The sequence below is a fragment of the Dicentrarchus labrax genome, unplaced genomic scaffold, assembly GCF_905237075.1.
Source record: "Dicentrarchus labrax unplaced genomic scaffold, dlabrax2021, whole genome shotgun sequence".
NCBI classification, from domain to species: Eukaryota; Metazoa; Chordata; class Actinopteri; family Moronidae; genus Dicentrarchus; species Dicentrarchus labrax.
The window spans coordinates 13,691,182-13,718,192 of NW_026136704.1; the positions used below are offsets into that span (position 1 = coordinate 13,691,182).

Genomic DNA, 27,011 nt, shown 5'->3' on the forward strand with positions numbered 1-27,011 from the left:
ATATCTACTATATTAACATACATGTATAGTGCAGCCTGTGGAGTGTAGTGGAGCTCGAGGTCTCGGATTGGACTACAAATACCAAGACTCCAATGGGAAGATCAGTTTGACACTTCCGGGTTATACGTGCTTGAGTTCCCCGCCTTTTGAGTAAGCGGCAGTGCCCTCGGGACGTCGCCTTCACAATAATACCCTGACGGTTTTTAATTTGACGCCGTTTAACGGATTGCTGACAGACTTTTCCTGAATATGTAGCCGACGCTTCACTTTATATCAACCCACCGGCAGCCATGTTGTTACCGTCCGACGTCGCTCGGCTTGTTTTGGGTAAGTCAAGTATTGTCTGATGCAAAACAAAAGCTGTAGCTGTAGCGTTAGCCAGCGATGATACTTAACTGTAACCAGTCGGCTCGGTATTTTGGGAGGGGGTAACTATCGGTTTAACATTGCTGTTTCCCTCTCTTGTTGCCCCCAAGGGTACCTCCAGGAAGAGGGACTGTCTGCCACAAGCCAAGCTTTCATTCATGAGAGCCCTAACCTCAAAGAGTACGCCGACCACACCATAGGAGATGGGGCTATTCCTGCTTGTGTGTTTGTAAGTGTGTCTTTTGGTCTGACAGGCCCTCAAAGTAAGTGTCATGCGCATAAAGGTGCAGATTGCCTCTATGATTTATTGTTTGTGCCCCTCCACACAGTCTATCTTTGGAAAAGGTCTAACAACCATCTTAAATGAGTATGTGGCGACCAAAACAAAAGGTGAGATCATCTGACTATGTTCCCATTACAAAATGCACCATTATTGATATATTCCTATTCATGCTTGTTGTTGTTGGTAAAAAAAAATGTCTCTTTTTTTGGTCAACAGAGTCTTGTCATGAAGTTCCTGCCGTGATGACTTCGTTGTGGAAAAAACTGGATTTTACACTCAACCAGATAAAGTAATCAGCTTTGAGTTTCACTATTTAAATCAGTGCAGCTGTTTTTTAAGGGAAATGTCTGTATTTTTCAAACTGGACCCTATTTTCCCTTGTTTGTGTATTTCAACAGTTTTTAGCAGTGTTATCCTTCAGGGCAATTACACACTGTTAATGTACTCCACTAAAAGTGCTTGTCAGATTGTTATTGTAAGTGTCTGACAACATTATGAAAAGGACCCTACAGAGCGTGATCTTATTTTATTGAAGCAGAAACTGCTGTTATATTGTTCTGTTCAAAGCCACCAGACTGCACAATACATAAGAGTTGCTGGTCCACCTCAATCGATTAGTTAGTTTATGTTATTGTGTGACTTTGGTGTTTTAAGACGTTAGTTGTAACTGACCAAAGTCACACAATAACATAAACTAACCAACTACAGCAGCGATAGACCAGCAGGTTCCCCTTTAAGTTGAAACTCACCACAGTGCCAAATCTCTGTTGGATTTTCATCTTTAATGTTGTTCTTTTATTCTTCTGTATCTGTCCTTAGGTCATTGCAGAACTCTCCTGCTATAACAGCCGCATGTCAAAGAAGTAAGTCTACTAGTTTTCTTAAGGGTTAGTTCTGTGTTTGCTCAGGTTTTATACAAGGGCTTTTTATTTAACAGCCTCTTTCTATTGCAGCGCGTTCACGCATTGGAGTGGCAAACATGGCTCGACAGCGGGTCTTGACCATGGCTTCGACGGGCGCTGTCGTCTGCTCATCACTTTCTGAAACAAGCTCCATCATCAGCCCTGCACTCACCTCCCACAGCATGCTCAGCCATTCCACTCCAGTGAGCTACACTGCCCCGCACACCAGACCAGGTACTGGCAGTGGCACACACCAGTTTCTAAATTCACCCAGTTAGTATCATGAAAGATGCAGTACTCTCTTTCCTTTTTTCAGTTTCATTTATTGGATGGTTGTGGTGTTTTGTTTTCACTTATAAGAAAGGGCTAAAACAAATGTTCACTTTTAGTTTTAATATGCACAGATGAACAACTCAGACAGAGGGCTGCACAATTAATAAAAATATTATCTAACTTGCAATGTCAAAATCACAAAAGCTTTTTGATAAAAGTAAAATGTTTGACCAAACAGCATTATAAGAAGCCCTGCACTCCAAATCTTGTTCTCCAGATGAAGGGAAACGTGTTTGTATGTAACAGTTCCCAACAAAATCATCAGGACTTATATAGGTTTTTCAGAGGAAGTGAAAGAGAAAGTGAAAAGAAAGATTGTCCATCGTGAGTCATATAACAATTACAACATCTGTTAAACTAATCACAGTATGATTTTGGTTTTTTTACCATATCGTACAACCCTACTCAGATAGCTAACTGTGTATAATTGATAATGGCTTGAAAAAGTTTCCCTGTTGAAGCCCACAGCTTTCTTTATTTTGTGTGTCTTGAACAGCTTGAAGCTCTTCTAGCTCTTTTGTGGTATGCTTGTCATCAATCAAAAAAAGCTGTTTTTATAATGTGTGACATAATGTGTCCATTACAGCGGATTCACCTGTACAGATAATTGTTTCAGAACATCGGCTAAATCCAGGCCCGATGTCTCCTGGACGACGGAAATGGTAAGGATGATTATTAATGCTATATTGCAGTTAATGTTAACAGCCCATTAATGAGAGAGTGCACAGACAGACTCTGTTGTCCCTATAACCCACAGTGACTTGAAAAAAATGCACATAAATTGCAGAAGGAGATGTTAATAAATAGCCTTTTTCCACAGTAAAAAAAAAAAAAAAAGCAAAGGCCTAATAATGAAATGATGCATTAAACATTGTGATTTAATACAATAAGTCGTTTTGTGAAGTGTAATGTTTAATTCTGTTTCATGGCTGATGTGTTGATTGATATATTGATGCTTTAGGTTGTGGTGTTTTTGTTGGAGATTGCACTTTATCACACTCATTTTGTTTTGCCTTGTCCATGTCGGCTGCCAAGTCTTTAATCTTTTCCGCTGCGTTCAGGGACACCCCCAGGAAGAGAGGTGGTGCAGTGAGTGGGTCCAGTGGCATTGGCAGATGTGCCACAGCTGCCAGTAGCCTCAGTGCAGAACCCCAACCTGAGGAGAGCGTTGATGAGAACTTTCCTGTGAGTAGATCTGTTTTGTTTGGCGTTTGGTTTCCTTATTTTTTGATTAAGTGTGGTGAATGACAAGATTCATCAGACACAGCAATAAGGTTTTAATACTGAACTTTTAAAGAGTGGTTCATTGTGCAGGGCCAGCTTCCCTAGGACAGGTCTCAACACTTATGATTGAATAATAATATTAAGTAATAAGGTCATGGGTAGGGATGGGCGATATGGCTTAAAAATAAAATCTCCAATTTTTTCACACCAAACCTGATTTACGATTTTAATCGATTTTTTTGTAGACTGTTTTTTAGCGGGTGTGTGTGGGCTGCGGTCCTGTTTATCTCACAGAGAGCAACATTTCTCCCATTCGGCTGCATGCCTCTGCTTGAAGTGCTGGAATAAATTCGTCGTACTGCTGCCTTTGGTTGCAACAGCTTTCAAACAAACTTTGCAGTGGGTCGTGGTTTGTTCGCTGTCGGACGCCACAAAACCAAACCAGTTCCAAACAACCGACGACACTGTGCCTTTTTTGGGGACGAGCTCATCCTGGCTTGCTGCCATGTTGTGTGTATCTGTGGAGAGGCGGGGGAGGGGTGAGCACACTCTGACCTACGGGAGCCCAAAGGGAGCGCCGGTGTTGTGGAAGTTCAAGAGAAAACGCATTTTAACTAAAAATAAATCGTGTTTAACTACAAATTCGAATTAATCGATAAAACCGATTTATCGCCCAGCCCTAGTCATGGGTAGAGGGGGTAAAGGGACTGATGGAAAGATGTCTCTCAAAGCTGACAACAGTAGGGAAAGGTAAACATTTTCAGCATCACCTCTGTTAGTAGAGCGTCACAGCACCAGAAATGTTCACACGTTCATTCTTTATGTATTCATCTTTTTGTGCCCTCACAACACATGCTAATCTCCACAGCAACTTGTGATACAAAATGCACGTGACAAGATATTGGGGGACAGGTCGTTACAGGAGAAGCTTGCTGAAAACATCAACAAAATCCTGGCCAGGTAAGTTTTGAGATGGAGCTGCTTATGTATCATTGTGTTGTTATGGTGGATGATTTTGTCGTTGGCAATCAAAGTTGGCTGCAAGCATGTTATAACATGGCTGTACAATCTTCTCTGTTTTATTTCTAATATCAGTGATCCAGTACCCCAAACATCAAAGGCCTCTTCAAGTACAGTGGAGGCAGACCAGTCTATAGATGAAATCCTTGGATTACAGGTGCTGAAAAACAAATGCTTGCTAATAAATACTAACATATGATGTTATTTTTTCCTTTTTTCCCCCTCAAAAATGTTCTTCATAAACACTTATCATGATCACTTTCTTTGTTGTTACATTATTTCCTGACATATATCCTTTGGTACAGGGGGAAATTCACATGAGTGACGATGCCATCCATGACATTTTGGAGCAAACAGAGTCTGACCCAGCTTTTCAGGCCCTCTATGACCTCTTCGATTACAGTAACTATTTTGCTTTTATTCAGCATGTTGTGCAGAGTACTTCTGAATCACAGTTTTTTTAATTGTGTATAAAAGCCCAATGGAAAGTCATTTTATAACAGAAAATAATTTGTATTTGCAGATAAAACTAGATTCACTGATGGAGAACCAGGAGATGAAGTTATTAGCAGTAGTCCAGAAGAGAGTTACACTGCTGGACCTTCATCTGCTGTCAGACCCCTGCAGATTGATGATCCAGGTATTCTAGCAGGCTGTATTAAAAAGAAAAGACAGGTGTCGTCTTTGATTATTGTCTTCCATCTCTCACATGTCAAGGCAGAATTCTTCAATTCAAACGTGGAAGGGAGGAAAACCTCCACGCAGGATGATGAAAGTGGTGTAAGGGGTTTGGTTATGGTTGAATAGGACTAGCTTGTTTGACATTTTTATAATTGTGCCAAATGGGAGATGTGCTATTATTTAAATATGGGGATACCAGCACACATTTTCAAGCAGTCACTCCTGGAAAACGTTCATAGTGTAGCACTGTGACAGAAATGTGAAAAGAAAGAATGCGTAAAGAATAAAAAAAGAGCTATGGTGAGAAGTTCCAAGTTTGCTTACTTTCTTACCTCTGGCCAGATCGTGTGTGAGTGTGAATGTCGGATTTAAAGAAATGTTAGGATACCGCCCTCCAATCTGACGTCTGGAAGGTGTGTGTGGCAGGGGGTTTCCAAAGCTAGTTGAGCACCCGTCGAGCACTTAAGCAGAGGCAACACTGGCAGCTTAATGGTTCACAAAAACAATTATTCAGTTACAATTTTTTTGTCAAATCAATAGTTTTTTTCCAGTTAAGAGTTATTCTTAAATCAGTCACACATATGTCATTTGTAACATCATATACATATGCAACATTATATATACTTCACTTAGCGCTTGCTCTTTGTCTATATTTGTTGTTATTATTGCATGTCGGGATCAGGACAAACACTCACGAGCCAGTTTGTTCGGTTTGCAGACTCACCAGTTTGTTTACCACTGCAGCAGTTGGCCAGCTATACCCCACTCCTTTACACAGAGAAATTGTGTGTGAATTTGTGTCATATACTAATTGTTGATGAGGATTTTAAACAAAACATTAAAAACAAAAATTAATACCACTCCTGAGGACAGCGCTGCCTGAAATGCTACTACTGGGTACTAACAGATTAATCATCAAGTCTTCTGTTTTATTTTTTCAGGCACTACACACAAAGATGCTAATGTTTCGGTTACAACACCAATGACGGTGAAGATGAGAACTGGACAAGAGCGCAAGACCAGAAAGTCTGCAGCTCCGACCTTGTTAAAGAAAACAGTTATTGGGCCCAGCGGCAGAACATCCAGAATTGAGAACAGTTCAGCCAGATTGTTAGTGAGTCACGGGGAGCACCGCAGTGTCTCATCCGCTTCAGCGGACTCGAACAGAAAAGAAAAAGCTTCGCTCTTCAGTAACAGTGTTTTTGTAACACCAATGGATATTGACGAACCGTTGAATACACCGCCCCCTCCTTCAGACACTCAAGAGCCTGCCCCAGAGGACAGCACCTCCACCATGACTGCGCTCTGTGAATCAACTACAGTTTCCTCATCAAGAGCCTCTACTGTGTTTGCTTTGCCAGAATCAACATCGGCCTCTATTGTGGACAAAAAACAAGAGAGTAAACAAGGATCTAAAGAACAACCTGTTAAAGCCCCCTCTTCATCTCTGAGCAGTCAACTTGCTTTTTTGTCTCCTCTACAAGTTGAACTGAACAACACTCCGACGCCGACTGCCGGCCTACCTCAAATGTCAATTTCACGCAGTGGAGGAGACACTCAACCAGTGTTTATTGCCTCAGTAATGCCTGAAACCGCCTCCACCATATCTGCTGCACCTTTTACAGCAACACCTGGCACACCCGCATCTACTTCTACCTCTGCAACGCTTACAGCTACACCTGCCTCATCCACAGCAGCCTCACCTGCATCCTCCTCCTCTTGTGACCCAGTTTGTGCAGCACCTGATCCTGCGACCACTAACAATACCGCCCCAAGCAAGCCCGCAGCTGATTCCAATATAGTTTCTTTGAAGATCATCATCAGCGATAACCAGGAAGAGGATTCTTCCTGTGACCCGGCCTTGACTCAGGCTATTTCTAGCATTTCTGTAGACAAGATCCCTACCATTTATCTTTCTTCTCCAGCTAAATCCCCTGCAGTCCCTGGCACACCAAAGACCAATTTGGATGAGGCAGCACAGGCAGTTAGTGGATTACAAAGCTCTGAGGTATATGCTAGTCCTCTTGGCAGTAAGACTGCGGCTTTAATTGCATCCCCATTAACAGGAACATCACAAGCACAGCAAAACTACATAATTCAGCTACCCCTGGACACCAGTACACCTGCCCTTCAAGGAGCCACTGCAAGCTATTTCCTTGTGACAGAACCCCCAACTACCGACCCTCAAACCAGACAGGTGCTACTCTCTGCTGGCGTCCCAAAGGGACAGCCGGTACCCACCAGCCAGTATGGAGTGGCCACGCCAACTCACTCTCAAGGCTACTCCACAGGTAAGTGACAACAAAATGCAGCGTTGGGTCATCTTAATAGACAAAAGTTAATCTCCATATCACTGTAGTATCACTGGCTGTGACTTTTGCAGTTACAGCTTTTGATGTTTGGAGATGTTTTGTTTATCTTTGTTGTTCATTGCCTGCTGTCCGCAAGCCCATTACTATTATCTTTATTAGTGTTGGTACTATAAAAGAAAAAAATCTGTTTTGTGCATGCAGGGTCTGCACTCATCTTACCATCACCTGTTAAGCCCATGATGCTTCCTGTGTCTGTTATGGGTCAGAATACTCTGGGGAAGGTCCAGATGGTGTCCAATCAGGTAACATAATCTTTATCTGCAGTTCTTAGTCAAAAGGTGCTTCCGATCTTATCACTTTCACTAGAATAATAAGACAATTCCTTATCATTCTGGTGACCCTCCAACCTTTGATCTGCCTATTTATCTCTATTTTGCCCCTTGGAGGAAATTTCTTTGTCATGGAGCAACAATTTGGTCCTGAGATCTAATGGGTAGTTTTTCATGAAGTTTACTAAGCACATGGTGCCCAAAGGATAACCTCGGTGTTGAAGATAACTTTGTGAGCTTTCCTCTTGCACTACACTCAGATCAAGTTGTAAAGTAAAAACAAGATGTTCAGTATAATGGCAACATTTATGCAATTTGTTTTCCAAAATAATAGATTCAAATGTTGTCCATTGACCCTCGTGTCCCACTCTCAGGACAGACATTGCATTTATAGTCTCATTAATGGTAAGGCTCCAACAATAGCAAAATTGTAAGTATGTTTTTCAATCGATCCAAGAAAATAATCATTGCTGCCTATAGGGGCACCCTTTGGCTGTAGACTTGAAGCAATGTCCAAAACAATAAAACATTGTTTTATTTACAGCTTGTTGCCATACCAAACCCAGTTCCAGGACAGCAGTCAGAAACTGTCAAGCCCAAATCTCCCACAGTTAAACGGTCTACAACTGCTGGTAAGTTACAGGTTGACTTGAAGCTAGCTAGAGGTACAAAATTAATAATATGAATATAATTTTACTGTGTGTTACCAAAGGATGTCCTCAGTGTTATTGTTGTTGTTAATTTTGAATATCACTGCTTCTGACTGTATCTCTCTGAATTCCAGGCACCGAGCAACATCTGGTTGGTAAGTTGGTTCAACCTGTGTTGGCTGCAAACAGCGGCCAGCAGGATACATCAAAGGGTTCTACGCACAGGAGAATTTTATGTTTTGACCCTTCTGCAGAAGTTCAACCGGAAACTGCTAAAACAACAAGAACCACCTTACCTCCAGCTACAGATAAATCTACATCACGATCTGTCCAGCAGACTGAGAAAGATAATACGCAGTCGATCACTCGAACAAAGCCCACTATCTTGGGTGGCAACAAGCCCAAGAGGAGAGTGCAGACTGTCCAATGCTCAGCAGATCCCCAGACTGTAGGGGGCTTTGGGAAGGAGGCAGGGAAGCCCATTCTTCTGCAACAGCACCAGAAAGATCCTGTCAAAAAGAGCTCTCGCAAACAAGATCATAGCATCCATAACCAAGAGTCTCAAAGTGCAGGTACCAGCAGGGTTGATGCCTCACAGCCTGAGACTTTGTTAGGAAAAAGAGAATCAGGAAGGAGATCAAAATCTATTGACAGGAAGCACAGTCATGATAAAGATGGTGATGGAGAAAAAGCTAAGGATTCTCATAGTTCTAGGTCATTGTCCTCTGATTCTGCTCTGAAATCAGGCACTAGACAGGAGAAAGAGGAGAGTAGCAGGAAAGAACTTGCAGAAAAAGCTCCTGCCAAATCACGTGAGGGGCGTACAGAAAAGAGGACTCCCTCTCAGGAGGTGCCAAATGTGACGGCTAATAAGGAGAATGAAATGAAGGGTAGCATGAAAGAGCAGCAACAGCAATCAACACCGTCGTCATCAGCATCAAAAGATTTTAGCCCTCCAGCTGCCACCCAGCCAACATCTAATCCTCAGTCCAAGGCTACTAAAGCCCCCTCAAAGACCAGCTCTCTGGCCAAACAGGCAGCTGAGATGTTGCATGACATCCAGGGGCTCCACTCACCTCCTGCCCCAGTCAAGAGGCCTGGAGGGGGCAGTTCAGACCTTAGTCTTCCCCGGACCCCTGGGTCTGGACGTAACCAGGAGGAGTCCGCTGACTCTCCCAGGACTCCTGCCCGACAGAAGAAGGGTAAAGATGGAGAGGGGACTCCCAAGCATCTAATGCCTCCCAACACTCCGGATGTCCCCACCTGCAGCCCAGCCAGTGAAGCCGGTAGCGAAAGCAGTATTAACATGGCTGCTCACACACTCATGATTCTTTCTCGTGCTGCCATCGCCAGAACAGGCACTCCACTGAAGGACAGTTTGCGTCAGGAGGGAGTAGGAGAGAAGTCGCCTGCAAGCTCAAAGAGCTCCAAGAAACGCAAACAGTCTTCTCCTTCAGCCAGCCCGCCTGCAAAGAAAGACCGGGTGAGTACACAAGCATTTGCCATTCAGTCAGCATGTGTTTAAAATGTATTACGGTGTTAATACTAACCCTCTTTTCTGTAATAATGTTCTGTAACAATATTTTGTTTTCAGATGCAGGTAGACTTGCTTTTTTCTTTGATTAACCTTCTATAAATTGTCAGTAAAAAGCGCAAAATGCCTGTTACAATTTCAAAAAGCCAAGGTGATGTCTTTAAATTGCGTATTTTGTCGAAAATGCAAAAATATTTACCAAATATGACAAAGAAAAGCTGCAAATCTTAGACAAATCGATCAATCGATTGATTGATTAATGATTTCATCTCTACCTGGATGTCTTGCTGGTGTAAGCAGACAGTACTTAAAACTCCCAGAGCACTACAAGACTACCAACAGGGGGTGGGTAATCTGGCCATAAGATAATATCACAATCACAATCTATAATCTAAATTGCAATCTTTTTTTTTTCACTTTTGGACTGCCCTGTAGACTATAGCCAGCCCTAAAATAGCTTTTGAATTTCTCCATTTGCATCCTTAAAACACAATATTGCATTGAAGATACTACACTGTTTTCAAAATGGTGATTAAAACTTGAGTTTAATTTTAAGTTTCAAACAGAAGCCAAAAGATAACATGATCATAAAATAACACTTTTCAAATACTCCCAACTTTTTTACTTGCCCTTCCCTCATTACCACCTCTAAGGTGTCCTTGAGCAAGGCACTTAAACCCAACAACTCCAGTGGAGCTGCTCAGTAGCCAGCAGATCAGACTGGTAGTGCTGGGCAGCTTCCAGGTGTGTGAATGTGATCAGGGCATTGCTCTCAGTGAAAACCTTCTAAATGAATAAAGGTGAAACAGTACATCACCCAAGGAAGAACCACATGGAGTAATTTGTTCAATCAGGTGATTAAGTTGAATTATGGTGATTTTATCAGCAGAACTTCCTTTTGGTATCACACGAGACTGCATGTCTGTTGAATGATTAAAGATTAAAGTAGATTACCCAAATAATGTTAAATGAAGGGGAATTTTGTCACATATTTGTGTCATGTAATTCTAACTTTTTGTTTAAATCTACAGGAAAGGAAGAAACTTGTTGATTGCTTTCCCCATGACTTGGATGTGGATAAGTTCCTGTCTTCACTTCACTATGATGAGTGAAACCGGACACATCGACAGGAAAGGACTACCATATTACAACCTGCTTAGGTTACTATCCAGGAATAGAACAAGCCATCTGCTAAATCAGTGCCTATGGTTCCTATTAGTAACCTTGCCTGAGACCTTTTAAGCTCTAATGACTCCTTCAGCCAATGAGGGACTTAGATTTGATTGTCTAATTTCCTATGTGGGGGATCTGCATAGAATCCTGTTAGATGCAGCAGCAGTAGAGCGACATTGCACTTTGTTGTATTTGTTTTTTACTCTCATGCTTACTTCTGTTTTAATCATCATTGTTTTGTACCACAACAAAACAAAACATTTGGCAGGGCACTTAACGGTGCATGTTGTTAAAATGGATGACTCAAAGTATTTCCTTGGTCAATATTTGACTCTACTTTTGAATTTTAACTCAAACTAACACTGACTCATAGGTTAGTTTGTAAAAAATACATTTTGGAACATGTCTACTAGTCATTTTAGGAACATGAATGAGAACGATCATTGATTGAAGTCTGATTAATTAAAAGAGAAAGTAATGTGAACATTATATTTTGTGGCATATATGTGTATAGTTTTGATGTTATTGTTGGTAGAATCAGACACACTCAGTGTGAAAATGGCTGCACCTGTTCAATGTTGCATACTCAGGCGTTATTCATCATTGTAATAAAAGAAAGAAACTGTCTTGTGTGTTGTTTCTCCTTGTACACACATTGCCCCAGTTCCAATGTGCATCTTAAGCAGAGGCTTTATTTAACATCACATGTGTGAATGTTTGGGGATGCAAGAGCCCAATATGTCCTATGAGGAAACACTTGGGGGGGGGGGTGGACTTTCTGTGTCCAGGAAAGTGCAACGTTTATATTTGTGTATCTCATACATGTATAGTTAAATGTATTTTGAGTGTTGCTCATTATCTGAAAATTGGTCTATATATATATATATATATATATATATATATATATATATATTCTGCAGCACTACAGGTTTTGTGTGAGGCAAAGTCCTTTGAGGGTTCAAACAGTGAGAGAGCCTTCAAGCATGCCTTTTAATCTGGTGTCAGACAACTACATGCTATTGCCTCTCTAACTCTCATATCATGTTTCACAATCACTTCATGTTTTTAATAAATGTGGGATTTCCATTAAAGGGCAAACGTGTCACTGCTATCTGGTTAAACAAAGTATTACAATTTCAAGGTTAGAGTTGCGATTGTCACGTTTTGTTGGCAAATCTGGCAACCTCCGATTGGACCAAAAACAGACCATACGGAAATACGTCTTCATTCCAATTTCACAATAAAAGTATCTCGTTTATGAGTTGACCTATATGAATTGAGTCTGGGAGGGAGAAAATGTTATATTTATGCTATGTGTCGCTTTCACGTGTATACAATTGATTATCTTATCATGCCAGGTTAATAACAAACGTGTTTGAAGAAACTTATTCACGGCAGAACCGTAACACCGTTTTACTTTGACACGTCCGACGTTTGTTTCCGGGTGAAGAGGACAGGAAAGAGGTACGACTGTCATTTAATTTTAACAAACATCGCTCTGTTTCCCCTCTATATAGCGTGTATTTTCTCATTAATATAACAGCACAACGGCACGGCACACTTTTATACACCTCCCCACAAGTAAGGCGACTCGTTAATGATTTCGAAAACATTTACTTTGATGTAGAGACTGCCAGCGTCCCTAGCTTAGCCGTTAGCATGTTGGCTAACCGGTTAGCATGTGGAGGATGATGATGTGAACGTATTTGGCATCATATCTAATTACAGACCGACGGTTATTTCCGTTAACTGTGTAGGTTATTGTCGCTAGGCAGCAGCTAATAATTGAGCCATGGCCTTACTGTTTAGTGTGATATGTTCTCGTTGTATCAATAATCAATAATCACAATGCGGTTTGAATATCAGCCGGCGTGTTGACGAAATGTTCGCCGTGACAGTCTGATATTTTATTGATTAACAGCCGCTGATAAGGATTGTCAGGACTGGTCTGAGTCCCACAGTGTCTGTTCTCTTAGCTCAGTAGGAAGCGAAACAAGAGCTGCTGAGCGACTTGTCGTTTTCTTTCGTCCTAGACCGTCGGACCTGCTCAAACCTTGATCGACATGGCAGCCAATGGAGCAGGCTGTGAACAGCCTCAGAAACGTGCAGGGGCTAAAGACAGACAGAATGGAAAGTCTATAGGTGAGTTTTGTTCAACTTCTAACTTCTTAAAATGTGTAGCAGCACTCATCTGAGAAGTGTGCCTGTAAGGTTGTGTAATACCTGATGGCACAGAACGATAACTACCACCGCTGATACTACATGTCATAAAAAACCTCAAGCTGATTCATTTTAGGTCACTTTCGGTTTTCAAAATGTGCCAGGAACTTAACTAAAATAGAGCAAGGGCAGAACCAGACTTGTTTATGTCACATGTATCATGTATTTAGCGTTGCCAGTTCAACAGGATGCTATAATTGATGTAGATACAAGTGTTACAGTATGTGAGGGTGATTGCAATTCTGTTTATTCTCCAGACTCCTCAGTAAGAGAGAGGCGACAGAAAGATAAGGAGGATCGCCTGTCACTGGTGGTATGGAGGAGGCCTGTCACCACGCTACATTATTTCCTCCTGGAGACCCTCATCAAGCTAAAGGAGTGGACGTTTAAGTAAGAAGTCAAACAGGTTTTTCTAGTGTGTGTCAGGATGTTTGTGCTTACATGTATTTGTGACCTTTTGTCCAGTTTGTTTTACTTGTGACTCAGTAAAGCAGACACTACCCTTTTGACCTTAGCAATTATAAAAAAGTAATTTCTCTGTCCCTGAGATGCTGGAGTTGTTGTATAGTTGAGGATACTTTAACACAGTCATTGATAGATTGAAGACATTTACATTTGTGGAGAAACTTTCCGTGATCAAAACTCATTGGGAATTCCCTTTTTATATAAGGAGCCGAGCATTTGAGTTGCCAGGTCACTCCAATAATAATTAACGGAGGAAACATCAGGGGGGTGTTTTTGTTTGTATGTCTGGAATTTTTCCATTGTTAACATTGTTTTTTTCTTTTTTTGACTTCCTGTTCAGGCTTTGGCAACGACGAGGCGCAGTGTTCTTAGTTTTGGTGTTATGTTCTATGTTCTCCATCGCCTACTCCACTGAGGGAGGACACCAACAAGTAAGGCTTTACTGATTAGTTTTTTTTTAGTGATGTTAATAATCAACACCATTGCTCCACCACCAGCCTGTTTAAAGGTTAATGATAAGTCACTCTTTAGCCACCTAAAAACCTTCCCAGAAGAAAGCTCATGTTGGGAGATAATGAAGTCCACGCTGTTGTCAAGCAACCCTTGATCATACGTTCAGTTGGCAAGAGGTTTTGTTTACAAATTCCTCTGTGCAGTGGTCTGTTACAGTTCAGTTAAGCATCACCGGTCTTCAATACAGAATGAACATCTTTCCTGATTACTAACATTTGTAATGATGAACTACAGTATACAGTGAGATTATACACACATTGGACAGCTGATAAAAGTTGTTCTTTTGATAAATCGTGTCATTACTACAACTGAGAAAGAGCTCTGAAGTAAACGGCTTATTAAATATGAGCACCATTAAACATTATATCCTAAACAGACAAGAAAACTCTAATTATCAGTAATTAATAATTGCCTTCTAATCTGTTTTATTTCTCCACTGAAGTATGTTGAGTACCTTGAGAAGAAGTTCCTATGGTGTGCCTACTGGGTAGGCCTTGGGATCCTGTCCTCTGTAGGCCTTGGGACTGGCCTGCACACCTTCCTCCTCTATCTGGTAAGAGAACAAGTTTTTATGTTTTGAAAAAAGTGTACACACCAGTTCTTGAATTGGGTTAGTACAAAACACAAAGACACTCGTAAACAGAATGCAGATTATTTTAAGGTGGAATAAACACAGTAAAAATGCACGTTTTATATTTAAGAATATTCAAACATTCAATCAGGAGAAAGCCACCTCACTCTGAGGGCAGCTGTAGTGCTGAACTATATATACTATACTATATAATATAGAGTGAAGTAGTGAGGGAAAAGAAAAAACACATCTTTGTAAAAGTTGAAGCTACCTATTTTGATTGCTATAAATAACTTTAGCTCAACTTGATGCTGATGTAAATGTTTCTCCACTTGAGTGCCTTGAAATGTAATTTGAACGAGCAGCATGTAATTATGATGGCAGAAAAAAGGAGCAGGAAATGTCAGTGATAAAGTAATTCAGCTTCCTACTACTAAGTGCACACAAATAGTGGAGCTATAAAGAACAGACACAATAAATACATGTAAATGTCCACTTAAACCAAATTCAGATGTAATCATTCACATTTACATATTTCTGGCTACATACAGCTGGCCCATATCTCAACACTTAAAAGGCTGCAACATGATAATGGCTGTAAAGAGAAACTGGTAACCATAAGTATCTAATTGGGTGTGCGCAGTCTGGGTCAGGACATCCTGTGTGTATGCAAATTACATCTGATTCACCACAAGTTGTTGTCCTGTTTCTACATATACCTGAATAAATGACCCCCAACTGGAACTTAAGTTCATAGCATCTTTGCAAAGCCCATGTGTGTCTATCCCTGCAGTAGCCAGAGGATGGCGTCATACTCACTCATCATATTCATTGTCGTCTGCTTCTTTAAACTCATTCCATTTTGTCACCCGTCTGTCTAAGCTAACCAAAAGCTGAGAAGAGTGAGGCAGTCAGAGAATGACTGTATGACTGAGTCACCAAAATGTGTGTCATTTCTGTTGGTTGTGGTAAAAAGGAGAACGTAGACAAATGAAAGAGAGGAATAAATTCTGCACCCTAGTCCGCTTTTAAGCTGATGATGTGGCCTCTGTTCTGTACAACCAGTGCATATGTGGGCCAGCTGAGTCAGCTGTTTCCATTACAATTAAATAATAGGAAAAGATGCGATGTGACCTTCCTGTTTTTCAGAGCTGATGCACATTCCTATTAATCCTTTACAGCCGACCATGTGTTTGTTTGAGTAGTTTCACAGTCTTTGACTGTTTATTGGTCTTCAGTTACTTTATATACTGTGGTGGTTCCTACTGTGCATACTGTGTGTGCATGTGTGTACTTGTGTGCACTCTTTTATGTATCACTATACTAAAAAGGCATGACATCATCCTCCCTCCACTCTCTGTGTGAGGGAGGTTTCTTCCTATGAGTACGCATCATCATCTCCCCATATGGAACAACTTGGTATCTGTTAAAACAGCTTTTCTCATTTATTTTTTACAATTACCAACTTCTCACCTTAGGCTCTGTGATTAAGTCTTAAATCACAATTTTCATGGAAATCATTAAAATTTCCCTCAGAAATGAGTAAGTCAGTCTTCCCAAATTTGTATTGACTCCTACCTCCAGCCTTAGCTAACACATTTTCTTTTTTTACCTCATATTTCAGCAGAGAATTGTTTTGTTTGGACACTTGGGTAAACCCATTATTTTGAAATCCAGGAAGATCATACTGTGTCTCATTTTTGCCATTGGAAGTGGATCCTTGTGGTCCAAGCAACTAGAATGAAGTCCTTTAAATAGTCATTAACTTTTAGCTATAAATTCACAAAAGATATGATTAGTTTCAACAGCACCTTCAAGAGGTTGTAGCTGTGGGTCAATTCTTTTGGAGAGATTGAGAACTTGAAAATGTGGTCTTCTCCCAGTTCTTATCTGTTTATACCTCTGCTATCTGCCTAAAGCTAGCGACCTCTCTCACACCAATCCAGGCATCGTTTATCTTATTCCCCTCTAGTTATATTAGAACATCCTTTTGTTGGAGGCTCTGCTTTCCATTAGCTTTCATTTTTAGATGCACATATACCCTTTTAAACCCCTCCCTGTCCCTTTCTTATTCAGAAGAGCCATCAGGTTACTGTTAATCCAGGGTCTGGGTGTTAAGGAAAGCAGCATACCTCTCTGAGTAGAACACTGTTGTCCATCATCCCCAGTTGCATCCAGAGCAACATGTAAAGCATCCTTAAACTGAACATTTCTGATATTTGTTTTTTACATGATGTAAGCCCTCTGCTCATAAGGAGACTATTTCCTGTTTTCTTACTCCCTAAAACTTGTCTCTTGTTCACAGTGCAACAGCTCATATCACTACTGCCTACTAAGTGTTGATGTCAGCCATAGAAAGGAAAATCTTAAGTTTGAAAAAACCACATCTCCCACCAGCAGAATTACACTGAATAAATCTCAAGCCTGAAGCATTAATAGATAGCCCCACAGAGAGGGTGAGATCATTGTGCTCATGGGAAAGGGGATTCACTCACCAATATGATTCATCATGGTGTTTTTAGAGGTCATGCATTGCTGGATTATAGTCATAATATTGTGGTTAAAATAAGAGAACATACATTCTCGGGTATTGTCTATTTGATCAGAGCGCAAATTGTTTACAGCTTCTTTCAGTTTTTTGATGATGGGAGCTAAAAATGATGACGTCTATCCACCATGTCAGTCCACCCCTTTTTCCATCCATCTCTTTGCTTTAGAACAAGATCTCCGGACTATTGCCGTCTAGTGTCTTGTGCATTTTTGTACGATTCCTAATTTTGGTAACTGCATGTTACTGTCGGGTCAAAATGTAACTTTAACCAACAAATGGTAGTTTGAAAACTAATTGTTGGATTTACAGGAAATTTGTAGTGGTGGTTCATAATCCCTAGAGGATTAATCGGAACATTTTTGGTGAAACACAGGACACACCCAAACACTTGCGCCATCCACAGGCCAAAATATCAAAGCAGATTGCCGTGAAATTTGTTGAGCTCATTCATGCTGCTGAGGGGATAATCAGTTTTAATGACCTTATGGCCCTTCCTGTTGTGTCACCTCCCCAATAATCTAACCTATTTAAACCCATTAGTGGTAAGGCTTTAAGAACTGAAAAATGGTCAGGATGTTGCTTGTTCCATCCAACATTTTTGCATTGTGGGCTGTAATGAGTTTTTTTTTTCTTTCAAATGATTCAAATGGTACTTTATAAAAGCAGCTGGCTGACTGGTTACTTGGTAAAAGAAGTGGTTTATCTGATGTCTAAATTTCATGCAAAGAGTTTTTCTTTGCCGACTTTAGAGAGCTATGAGATGACTGCAGAGCCACTGTGTCGCCTGTCTGAGAGTATCAGAATTTGGCTCTAGCGGTTGAATCACAGCTTAGTTGTTTTTTCTTGTTAACACTGACTTTGTCATGTCATGAAGAAATGTTGTTAAGTGAAGTTCTGTTTGGTTTGAAACAGACTGTGTTTTGTAAACTAAAGAAGCCTCCTGTGTGCTCATACAGCAGAGTGGGGTGGAGAGTTACTATGCGGGAGCAGTTGCAGTCAACACAGACTAATTGTGTGCTGTCAGTCTACTGTCAGTGTTGCCTGTATCACCTTAAAGAGGCATAATGGAGTAGCTGTTTTGTAGTTACAGGTGGGCCAACCGTGGAAGCCAGGTGGCTCGGCCTAACTAGACATCTTTTCAATGGTAAATGATGACATACCTGCCTGTCAGAAACTGTGTGACACCTGATGGAGTGTGTCTGCACCTGTTTTGAAGAGGTGTAAATTCAACTGTGTGGTCATTTTGGAGGCTGCAGATTAGGTACTGTTGAGTTATGTTGAATTATAGAGGGAAGTAGTGTTTCTAACACCATGTTTACATCAATGAGGGTAGACTAAATATTAGAAACTCCTCATTCAATACAAGTCCAAAAACTGCAGCCTCCAAAATGATTTTTAAGTTGAGTCAGCACCTCTCTAAAATGTTTTCAACAAGAACTGAACATTGTAAACTTCATCAGTGGAGGATTTATTGCATGATTATTGTAATGCACTGCATTAGTTTTAGTTAAACTGTAAGTATATATATATATGATATATGGTACTGGCAATATTTAAATCTTTCTTAATTTAAAATACCTGCTGGGGTTGACAATATACAAGATGTTGAGATACAACATTCATAACTAATATATATATATATATATATATATATATATATATATATATATATATATATATATATATATATATATATATATATATATATATATGAGCTAAATCTATAATAGCCTTCTACCTGTGGCAATTGCAGTTTGAGTGTATTTTGTATCCCATTGCTCAGTTTCTCCAAGCAACAGTATTTCCACATTTACGATGACATGTTTGCGCCTGTCCAAGTGTTTCATGATACAACATGTTGGACAAAATGATTGCATGTGCCAGTATACGTCCCAGTGTTTTCCAGTCCATTCAAGTGGCTCATCCTATCCCCATCTCTCTCATAGGGTCCACACATAGCATCAGTAACCCTGGCAGCATACGAGTGCAGCTCCACAGACTTCCCAGAGCCTCCCTACCCAGACCAGATTGTCTGTCCCCAAGGCGGAGGGGTGGAGGGAAGTGTCTCCCTCTTCTCAATCATGTCAAAGGTCCGCCTGGAGGCCTGCATGTGGGTGAGTAGTAGTTTGAACAAAGAGGCAACACAGTGATGATCCAGTGGAAAAATGGCAAGAATGTTTGGCAGTGCCAGCAGTGGGTGGCATTGTGACAGCTGGACATTTGTCAGAGAATTTGGACTCCTCATTTCAACATCATACATGAAATTCACTCACCTTTCAGCGAAAGGACCCCCCTAGAGGGCTAATATCCTTCTCACCTTTTTCACCCCTGACCCGTTTTCATGCCTGCAACATGTTTATGCCAGCGGAAAAAACTGATGCTTATAGAACTTAAAGAGCTTCTGTTTCTTCTGTGAATTGCATTATTTTACACATTTGGGTGTACCAAAGTTCATGGTGGCAGGAATTGTCTGTCTGTTTGTGAATCTGAGAGATATGTAAGCAAATGCTGACATTGAACATTTTAAATTGTGTTGGTGTAGGGAGCTGGCACTGCCATCGGAGAGCTGCCTCCATATTTCATGGCCAGAGCAGCTCGTCAGTCAGGAGCTGATCCAGACGATGAAGATTATGAGGAGTTTGAGGAGATGCTGGAGCAGGCCGAGGGCGCTCAGGTCAGAGTTGCACACACGTACACATCTAAGGTGACATCTTAGCGTATGGTGTAACATTTCTCACTTCTATCAGTGTAGGAGTTAACACTTTGCCAACATCCCCAATATGATATGATCATATCTCATAAGGCCTCATACATAAGGCACAACTGACCATGGAGGCTTTGTGCAGTGATTGGTCTTAAAGTGCCATGTGACTTCACTGAAGCTCCTCCCTCCTTACACTTCCAGTAAATCTGTCTGTTCATGGGTGAGTCACCCTGAGCACAGCTCCCCCTTTAATCATCCCTCGGGCTTCGCTCTCTCTGCCTCCCTTCTTCTCTCTTTTCACCGGCCTCTAATTTGAATGACAGACAGCTCTGTCAGGAACAGTGTTCACATGACTGGAGACGGCCGAGATCAGATGCTGAGTCAGCAGCACACAAAACAGAGAAACTGAGTACATTGTCTCCATCCCCTATTCTCACTTCACTGGTTCAACCTCACATCACATGTCTTTGATCATGGGAAGGCATTCAGGATGTATCCACATGTGCATTTGTCGTAGGTTTTCTAACACAAAAGTCAGAAGCACTTTAAGACCTAGGGAACAGATGCTTAATGGGACTGAATGTCACATAAAATATATTTAAAGAGAAGCATGTAAGTGTGTATTGTTAATTTTATCAACAACAAAAACATGTATTATAGTCTGGGTTCTTAAGGCAAGAAAACGAGAAAGAAAAGTGTGAAAATCAACAGAATTCCAGCAGACAAAAAGAGAAGCATTTTCACAAAAAAATGGAGAGATTTATTTAATTGTTGTTTTTTTTTAATAATTATCAATAAATGATGATAATGTTTGTGACTTTTTAGTGGCATAGGTTTTTTGTGATATCTGCATGAGGAAAACAAAATTCAGAATTAAAACAATATGCACAATAAATATTAACAAAAAGAATTGACATAACAAAAGACACGTTGGGTTTAAAGATGAAAACAAATAAGATTTTTAATTGTGGATAGGAAACTAAAATTTAAATTGCTTGCAAAATTGACCTTGATGAGATGCCAACTTTTGAAACTACCTCTTAATCTCCCCCCTGCATCGGCTGTAACCACACCATGTAACCACAGACATTTCACCCCCACATGGAAGGACACGCAATCAAGAGATCCTCTGCACTTTTGTACCACACCGTTTCTAGTTTTAATGCCACCGATCCTCAAACCAAAAAAAAGAAAAATAATTGAGCGCTCAGAAATAGTAGGTATTTTACCACAGTACTGGTAGGCTCTCGTTTCTTGTAATAACATTGCCGACGACATTTGTTTGGTTAAAAACCACACATCTGAAAAAAGTACAGCGTGGTTATTTTAAGAAAGGAATAAACGGGTGGCGTGTTTAGAGACACCCATGTATTTGAAAAAATGAGTATTGCAGTGTGGTATAGCAGCTTTTACAAACCATAGGAGTCAAATTTAGATTTTTAACTGAAACTTTTTATAACTTTTAAAAATCCTACCCATCCATATCTGACAATACAAGTAATGTGTGTTAAATTCATTAAATCTGTGTGCAGGATTTTGTCACAAGAGCAAAACTGGGAGTCCAGCATATGGTGCAGAAAGTGGGATTCTTTGGGATCTTGGCTTGCGCCTCTGTAAGTGTATTAATATAATTTTGTATTTATTGATTGGAGGTTGTTTTTAATGACCCTGCAATTTTTGAGACAACCATGATCAAATATTAATGTTGCATTGTAGTGTTTTCTCATTTCAACAAACATTTATCACTTGTAAGAAATTAACCTGACACCTGTAACAAGGGTCATTTATAAGTTTATGAATCAATAATATCACACTGTGTGTGTGTGTGTGTGTGTGTGTGTGTGTGTGTCTGTGTGTGTGTCTGTGTGTGTGTGTGTATCTGTGTGTGTCTGTGTGTGTGTGTCTGTCTGTGTGTGTGTCTGTGTGTGTTTCAGATTCCTAATCCTCTCTTCGACCTGGCTGGAATAACTTGCGGTCATTTCCTGGTTCCCTTCTGGACCTTCTTTGGAGCAACTCTAATTGGGAAAGCCATCATCAAGATGCATATACAGGTCGGTAGCTCAACTGAAAGTTTTGTTAGAGGTGTTTTAGAAACCAGAACAGGAACCAGTTCACCTCAAACTACCCTACTTTTTTCCGTTTTTTTTTTTAACACAAACCATACGGGCACATACCATACTTGCATAATCTTGGCTATGACACATCTTAGTTTCATGTCATTACAATTCTCTGTCTCCATTGTAACAATGCACATCAAAAAGTCTCGCTTAAGAAAACAGCCTATGCACTGCTGACTGATTCACTTTGAACAATCCCTTCAACCTCAAAACGTGCGGGAGAGCTAAGATCAAATGTCATGCTTAGCTCATGAGTTGGTGACTGTGAGAAACTCTTAATTGTGCACTTCTTTTTAACTCTTTCTGACAGCCTCTGGGAATTCCTTATTCTGGTTTTTGCTTTGGGATGCATCATATAAACAGGCTCCAGATGAAAAGAGGCGCACTTTTTAAAAAGCTTTTTAACAAGAGTTTGGACTTTTAAAAATTGACTAGATCAAAAAAGAACTTGTTTAGTCCGCCACACCAATGACTAATATAAGCCTATAAGAAGAGGCTGTCTGTGTATGTGGGTGAGTCGCTGAGTGTCTTAACAAACTAAATCTATCCATCTCTCGGTGGTACCAGCCAGTGATCTCACTCTGAGACCTTTCAAACAAAGACGCCCGGCGGGTAGCAGGGGGTTAAGGAGGATGTAGAGTGGACATGAGAAGGTAAACATGAGAGAAGGAAATTGAGCAGACGGTAAGAAGCTGCAGGGGAGACTCTTTGGGGTTTTTTTGTACCTTGAACCTATTGGACATCACGTGTCATATCCTGTCTGATTTTGTCCGGGGGGCCATGTGTCATGCAGTTTAAAGCTGATCAGTTTCAGGACCGGAGAAGAATATTGCGGTTTTGCAAACCGCACAAAGCCCCTCGTAGCCCAAAATTTAGCTTACTGCCAGGTTTGATTTTGGTAATAAGTGCGTCTGTGGACGGTCGCAGACGTAGCCTCAGTTTCCCACAGCTGTGCTGCTAACCTTAAGTGTGTGTGTGTGTGTGTGTGTGTGTGTGTGTGTGTGTGTGTGTGTGTGTGTGTGTGTGTGTGTGTGTGTCTGTGTGTGTGTCTGTGTCTGTGTGTGTGTGTCTGTGTGTGTCTGTGTGCGTGTCGTGTGTCTGGTGCGTGGGTGTGTCGTGGTGTGTGTCTGTGTCTGTGTCTGTGTCTGTGTCTGTGTCTGTGTCTGTGTCTGTGTGTGTGTGTGTGTGTGTGTCTGTGAGTGTGTGTGTGTTAGTTACCTCTGCATATGATCAGAAAGCAATGGGTTTAAAGCTCATTAATCTCTCTCTTGTTTTCTTACAGAAACTATTTGTTATCATTACCTTCAGCAAGCACATAGTGGAGCAAATGGTGTCACTCATTGGGTAAGTTTCTGTCTTGACTTGTACCGTTTGCATGCGTGTGTGTGTGTGAGAGAGACTGCATTAATCAGGTACTCAGTGAAGTCATTGTCTTTCCCCTGGTTTTTGTGGTTGGCAATGCATTTGTAAACATTTGATGCATTGTGACCACTGATTTGGGATCCTGTATGAATAAATGGCTTTCACTGAGGGAGTGTACATGCTTGCATTTAGCATTTTTCCACACAAAGCACACACATGCAATCCATCTCTGCAGCACTGGTGGTCAGGCGTGTGAGGTCCCATCTGAACATGTTGATCTGACTCACCAAGTTCAGCTTTGACTGTGCAAATTGCCCCAGTAAGGCGGGAAACACAATCATAGACGGAGAGAAAACTATGTCTGACTGTTTAACTAATGTCAGATATAGCCAATTTATAGCAATTATAAGTGATATCCCAATTGATTTTAAATGATCAAATGAGCTGTTCAAATAAAAAAAAAATAGATACCAAATAGTATCTGTTGTGAGTCAAGTCACGAATTGTCAAGTCAGGAAAGAGTTTAGTCAGACTTCTACTAATATGTTCATAGGAGCTGCTTGGTTTTTATTGATCTATATTGTTAAATGTTCACATGGATGTGAAATCCAGGTAGTAGCTCTAACCATATTTGGATCTGAATCTTTGGTCACACTCAGTGTCCTGTTAGAAATAAAGTTAAGGTTCTTTCCCATGAAATTCAGATGGCTGATGACTCGCTATGATGAGTGCAAACAGAGCTGATACAGGATGTTTTTTTGCTGTTGCTTTTTGTACATTATTCATGTGTGCTTGCATGTAAAGTGGAAGAGATAACAAGAATGAGTCAGTCAACACTAGTTACATTTATTTGAAATCAGCAATTACCTACTTCCCTTTCGGTTTGTTTAGTAAATCGTCTCATTTTTTTTTTTGCTTAGTCTTGTCAGGTCTAGACTACATGTTTATGACCAGGGACAGAGTTTAATTGTGTCTACAGCCTCCAGTATATTTTTCTTTGCATGGTAATGATAAGTTTTCATGTAGAGATCCCTTCGAACTGTACCACTGCTGACCAAATGGTAAAACTGCGACACCAGTGCGTCTGTATGAAATGAATTGATAAAACGGTATCCATTATGATTGGCCTCCCGGTGAGCTAATCCACACTGCCTAAAATGGACATGAGCACGCCCTGATTAGATATCTTTCCACCCAGAAGGCAGCAGTGGTGGTAAAGGTGGTGACATCATGTCGACTCACTTCCTGATTGAAGGGGCTGACACAGGCTCCTATAGAGCTAAGTAGTATAAAAGGAGGGCTGAGGAGTCTCTGCTTCATTCCTCTCTGCTGCCTGCTCCTGCTCACAGCACTAAGTAGAGGTGGAAGCTCTAAGATGGGGCCCACATGTAGGATGGGGCCTTCAGCAGCAGTTACAAGGATGCTGGTTGACTGGTGGATCAGTGAGGACTTTTGGTAGCGTTCAGGGAAAGAGGAAGCTTTCATGAACTGCTCTTTGAGGCTCTTATAGGGAATAAGTGTTCAGAGTCTAAAACTTCAGTTTTGGGCTCCATGTCAAAGGAGGGGTGCTTTAAAGGGTAAGTGAATTCATGTTCTTCCATCCTGTCTCTTTTTGTCTTTTCTTTTTGCTGTTCTGTGTGGACGTATGCGGGGCTGCCATGTCAGGTCTGTGCCCAAAGTGGGACCATCACTCCAGAAGCCCTTCAGTCAGTACCTGGAAGCACAAAGGAACAAGCTGCACCATGCTGGGGGAAGTGCACCAGCGGTAAGAACAATACATTATTTAACCATGCACCACTGTTTTTTTTTTTTTTTTATCCTAAGGTGAGCTTTATTGATGTATTCATTTGTTAAGATATTATGTAAGCTTTTTGTCAAACTGAAGACTTTAAATGATGCACTGGAAAGGTTTTCAGTGCACAACATTTCCTCAGCCAACACTTGGAGCACAATTTAAAAAAAATACCAGTACGTGATTTTTTAAGGCCAGTATTTATATTGATCACATAACAAAATTTGTCACCAAAGAATTATAATTAATTGTCAGTCATTTCTGGAGGACAAATGTAACGGAGAAACTATTTCTAAATTACCTCAAACATAGCTTTGGCACTTTTGGACTGCAATCTCTTATTATATACTGCTAATATCAGAGGATTTGATCTGTATAGCTCTTACAGTCAGGTTGCTAAAATCCAGAAACTGGGGCCATTGTTTTTATACTTGAATACCTTTTTCTTCCAACCATGTACCACTGTCATGTACACAGGACATCAACAATATCCACATTATTTTTATTCGCTTATGTGGATTTGTGTGTTCATGAGCTGTAATATTGCAGCATGCTTGTGTGACTGTAATTAATAGCATATGCACCCTAATTTTGGGTTTCCAGGATGAGAACTGGCTGTCGTGGGTGTTTGAGAAGGTGGTGCTGGTCATGGTCTGCTACTTTGTCACTTCCATCGTCAACTCCATGGCTCAGAGCTACGCCAAGCGCCTGCAGCAGCAGAGGCACTCGGAGGAGAAGACCAAGTGAGACAAAGCGGTACAAACATCCAAGAGACTGTGTTTCTGCTGCTGCTGAGAGCCCTCCACTCAGCCCCAGCCACTCTCAACTTAACAACAAACCTCACCCCCCCATCCATTCTCAGAGGCTGAACGCTCAAAAAAAAAAAAAAAAAAACAGGCACTATTTGTTGGTGTGAGTGAGTGAGTGTGTGCGCTTTTGAGGATGTATGTGCTGTTTTCTGTTTGTCCCTCTTCAGGTTTTGTAGTTCTTCCTCTCATCTCACTCTCCAGGCGTGCATAGTGCGATCAGTTCTATAGCTGATCTTAACTTGTTACTTTAACGTTAAATTTAACCCATTCATTGACCTCAGAAGTTTAAGCAGCGGTTTGGTGGTGACTGCTGTGTGCGGGCAGTGCCCATCAGCTATGCCTTATGCAAGACGGGAAGGTCTGACTTCCCTTGAACATAGTTCTTGACTTATAAACTTGATTTTTATTTAATTTTGTAACATTTATGTATGGATGGATCTGTTTGTACAGTGTGCTGCCAAGATAACTGCTATGGATGGTCTCTTTTCAGGGTTTAATTTTCCTCATGTTTTCGTCCTGTTAAACAGTAAGACCAATTTGTCTTTTTTTTTCCGTTTCTGGAATTGTCAGTTTAAATGGTGAAAAAAAAGCAATATCAACTTAAAACAGTGTGGTATTGGTGGTTTGCACATTGTGTAAATATCTTAATATCTTTTTGACAGTATGCGCAGATGTGTTTCTATTCTAATGGTCTGTGTGGACACGAGTTAACTTGAACCAAAACAAAAAAAGAAAAGATGATATCATTTGTAAAGTGACGTTGTACTCTCAGCTACCTAGTACCATTTCTATTCTGTACATTTAGGTTGAACCTTGGATCAGATCATATATAAAACATGAAAATCATGGCACTTGTTTCCATGTCTGAGTCTGTCATTTATTTGTCTTCTCTTGTAGGACAAGATTACCTTTAACATGTTCGTCCTCTGTTGTGATCCAGTGATGTTAAAAAAATAATTAGCCATCATGACAGAGCTAATGCTTAAATTTCTCTTAGCAATGATCATCTTTAAGGTAAGTGACTAGTTCGGCACGCTTTCTTTTTAGTCATTCTTGTTGGGAGTTGCATTATAGTCGCAGGTAACTTTTGGAGTTCTTTA

The 27,011-nt window shown here is 40.7% G+C and overlaps 2 protein-coding genes across 6 annotated transcripts; both read left to right on the forward strand.

Moving 5' to 3' along the window:
• Positions 1-133: 133 nt before the first annotated feature.
• Positions 134-11,433, forward strand: npat (nuclear protein, ataxia-telangiectasia locus). Of its 3 annotated transcripts, XM_051399192.1 has the most exons (18): positions 134-327; positions 477-595; positions 696-756; positions 866-938; positions 1,469-1,512; positions 1,603-1,785; positions 2,471-2,546; positions 2,946-3,069; positions 3,977-4,068; positions 4,204-4,285; positions 4,434-4,530; positions 4,652-4,768; positions 5,751-7,100; positions 7,323-7,423; positions 7,995-8,082; positions 8,235-8,255; positions 8,355-9,583; positions 10,666-11,433. In XM_051399192.1, exons 1-18 carry the CDS (start codon positions 291-293, stop codon positions 10,744-10,746), a joined length of 3,975 nt encoding a protein of 1,324 aa, XP_051255152.1. In that variant the 5' UTR covers positions 134-290; the 3' UTR covers positions 10,747-11,433. The 3 variants fall into 3 exon arrangements, with proteins under 3 accessions (XP_051255152.1, XP_051255150.1, XP_051255151.1); XM_051399190.1 differs by having other exon boundaries at positions 8,235-9,583; XM_051399191.1 differs by having other exon boundaries at positions 2,501-2,546; positions 8,235-9,583.
• A 692-nt stretch (positions 11,434-12,125) lies between these two features.
• On the forward strand, positions 12,126-26,762 carry vmp1 (vacuole membrane protein 1). Of its 3 annotated transcripts, none has more exons than XM_051397725.1 (12): positions 12,126-12,271; positions 12,841-12,949; positions 13,285-13,417; positions 13,833-13,923; positions 14,448-14,558; positions 19,074-19,241; positions 19,670-19,801; positions 21,364-21,444; positions 21,766-21,882; positions 23,231-23,292; positions 24,976-25,075; positions 25,706-26,762. In XM_051397725.1, exons 2-12 carry the CDS (start codon positions 12,871-12,873, stop codon positions 25,847-25,849), a joined length of 1,218 nt encoding a protein of 405 aa, XP_051253685.1. In that variant the 5' UTR covers positions 12,126-12,271; positions 12,841-12,870; the 3' UTR covers positions 25,850-26,762. The 3 variants fall into 3 exon arrangements, with proteins under 3 accessions (XP_051253685.1, XP_051253686.1, XP_051253684.1); XM_051397726.1 differs by having other exon boundaries at positions 12,270-12,388; XM_051397724.1 differs by lacking the exon at positions 12,126-12,271 and having other exon boundaries at positions 12,554-12,949.
• Positions 26,763-27,011: the final 249 nt, after the last annotated feature.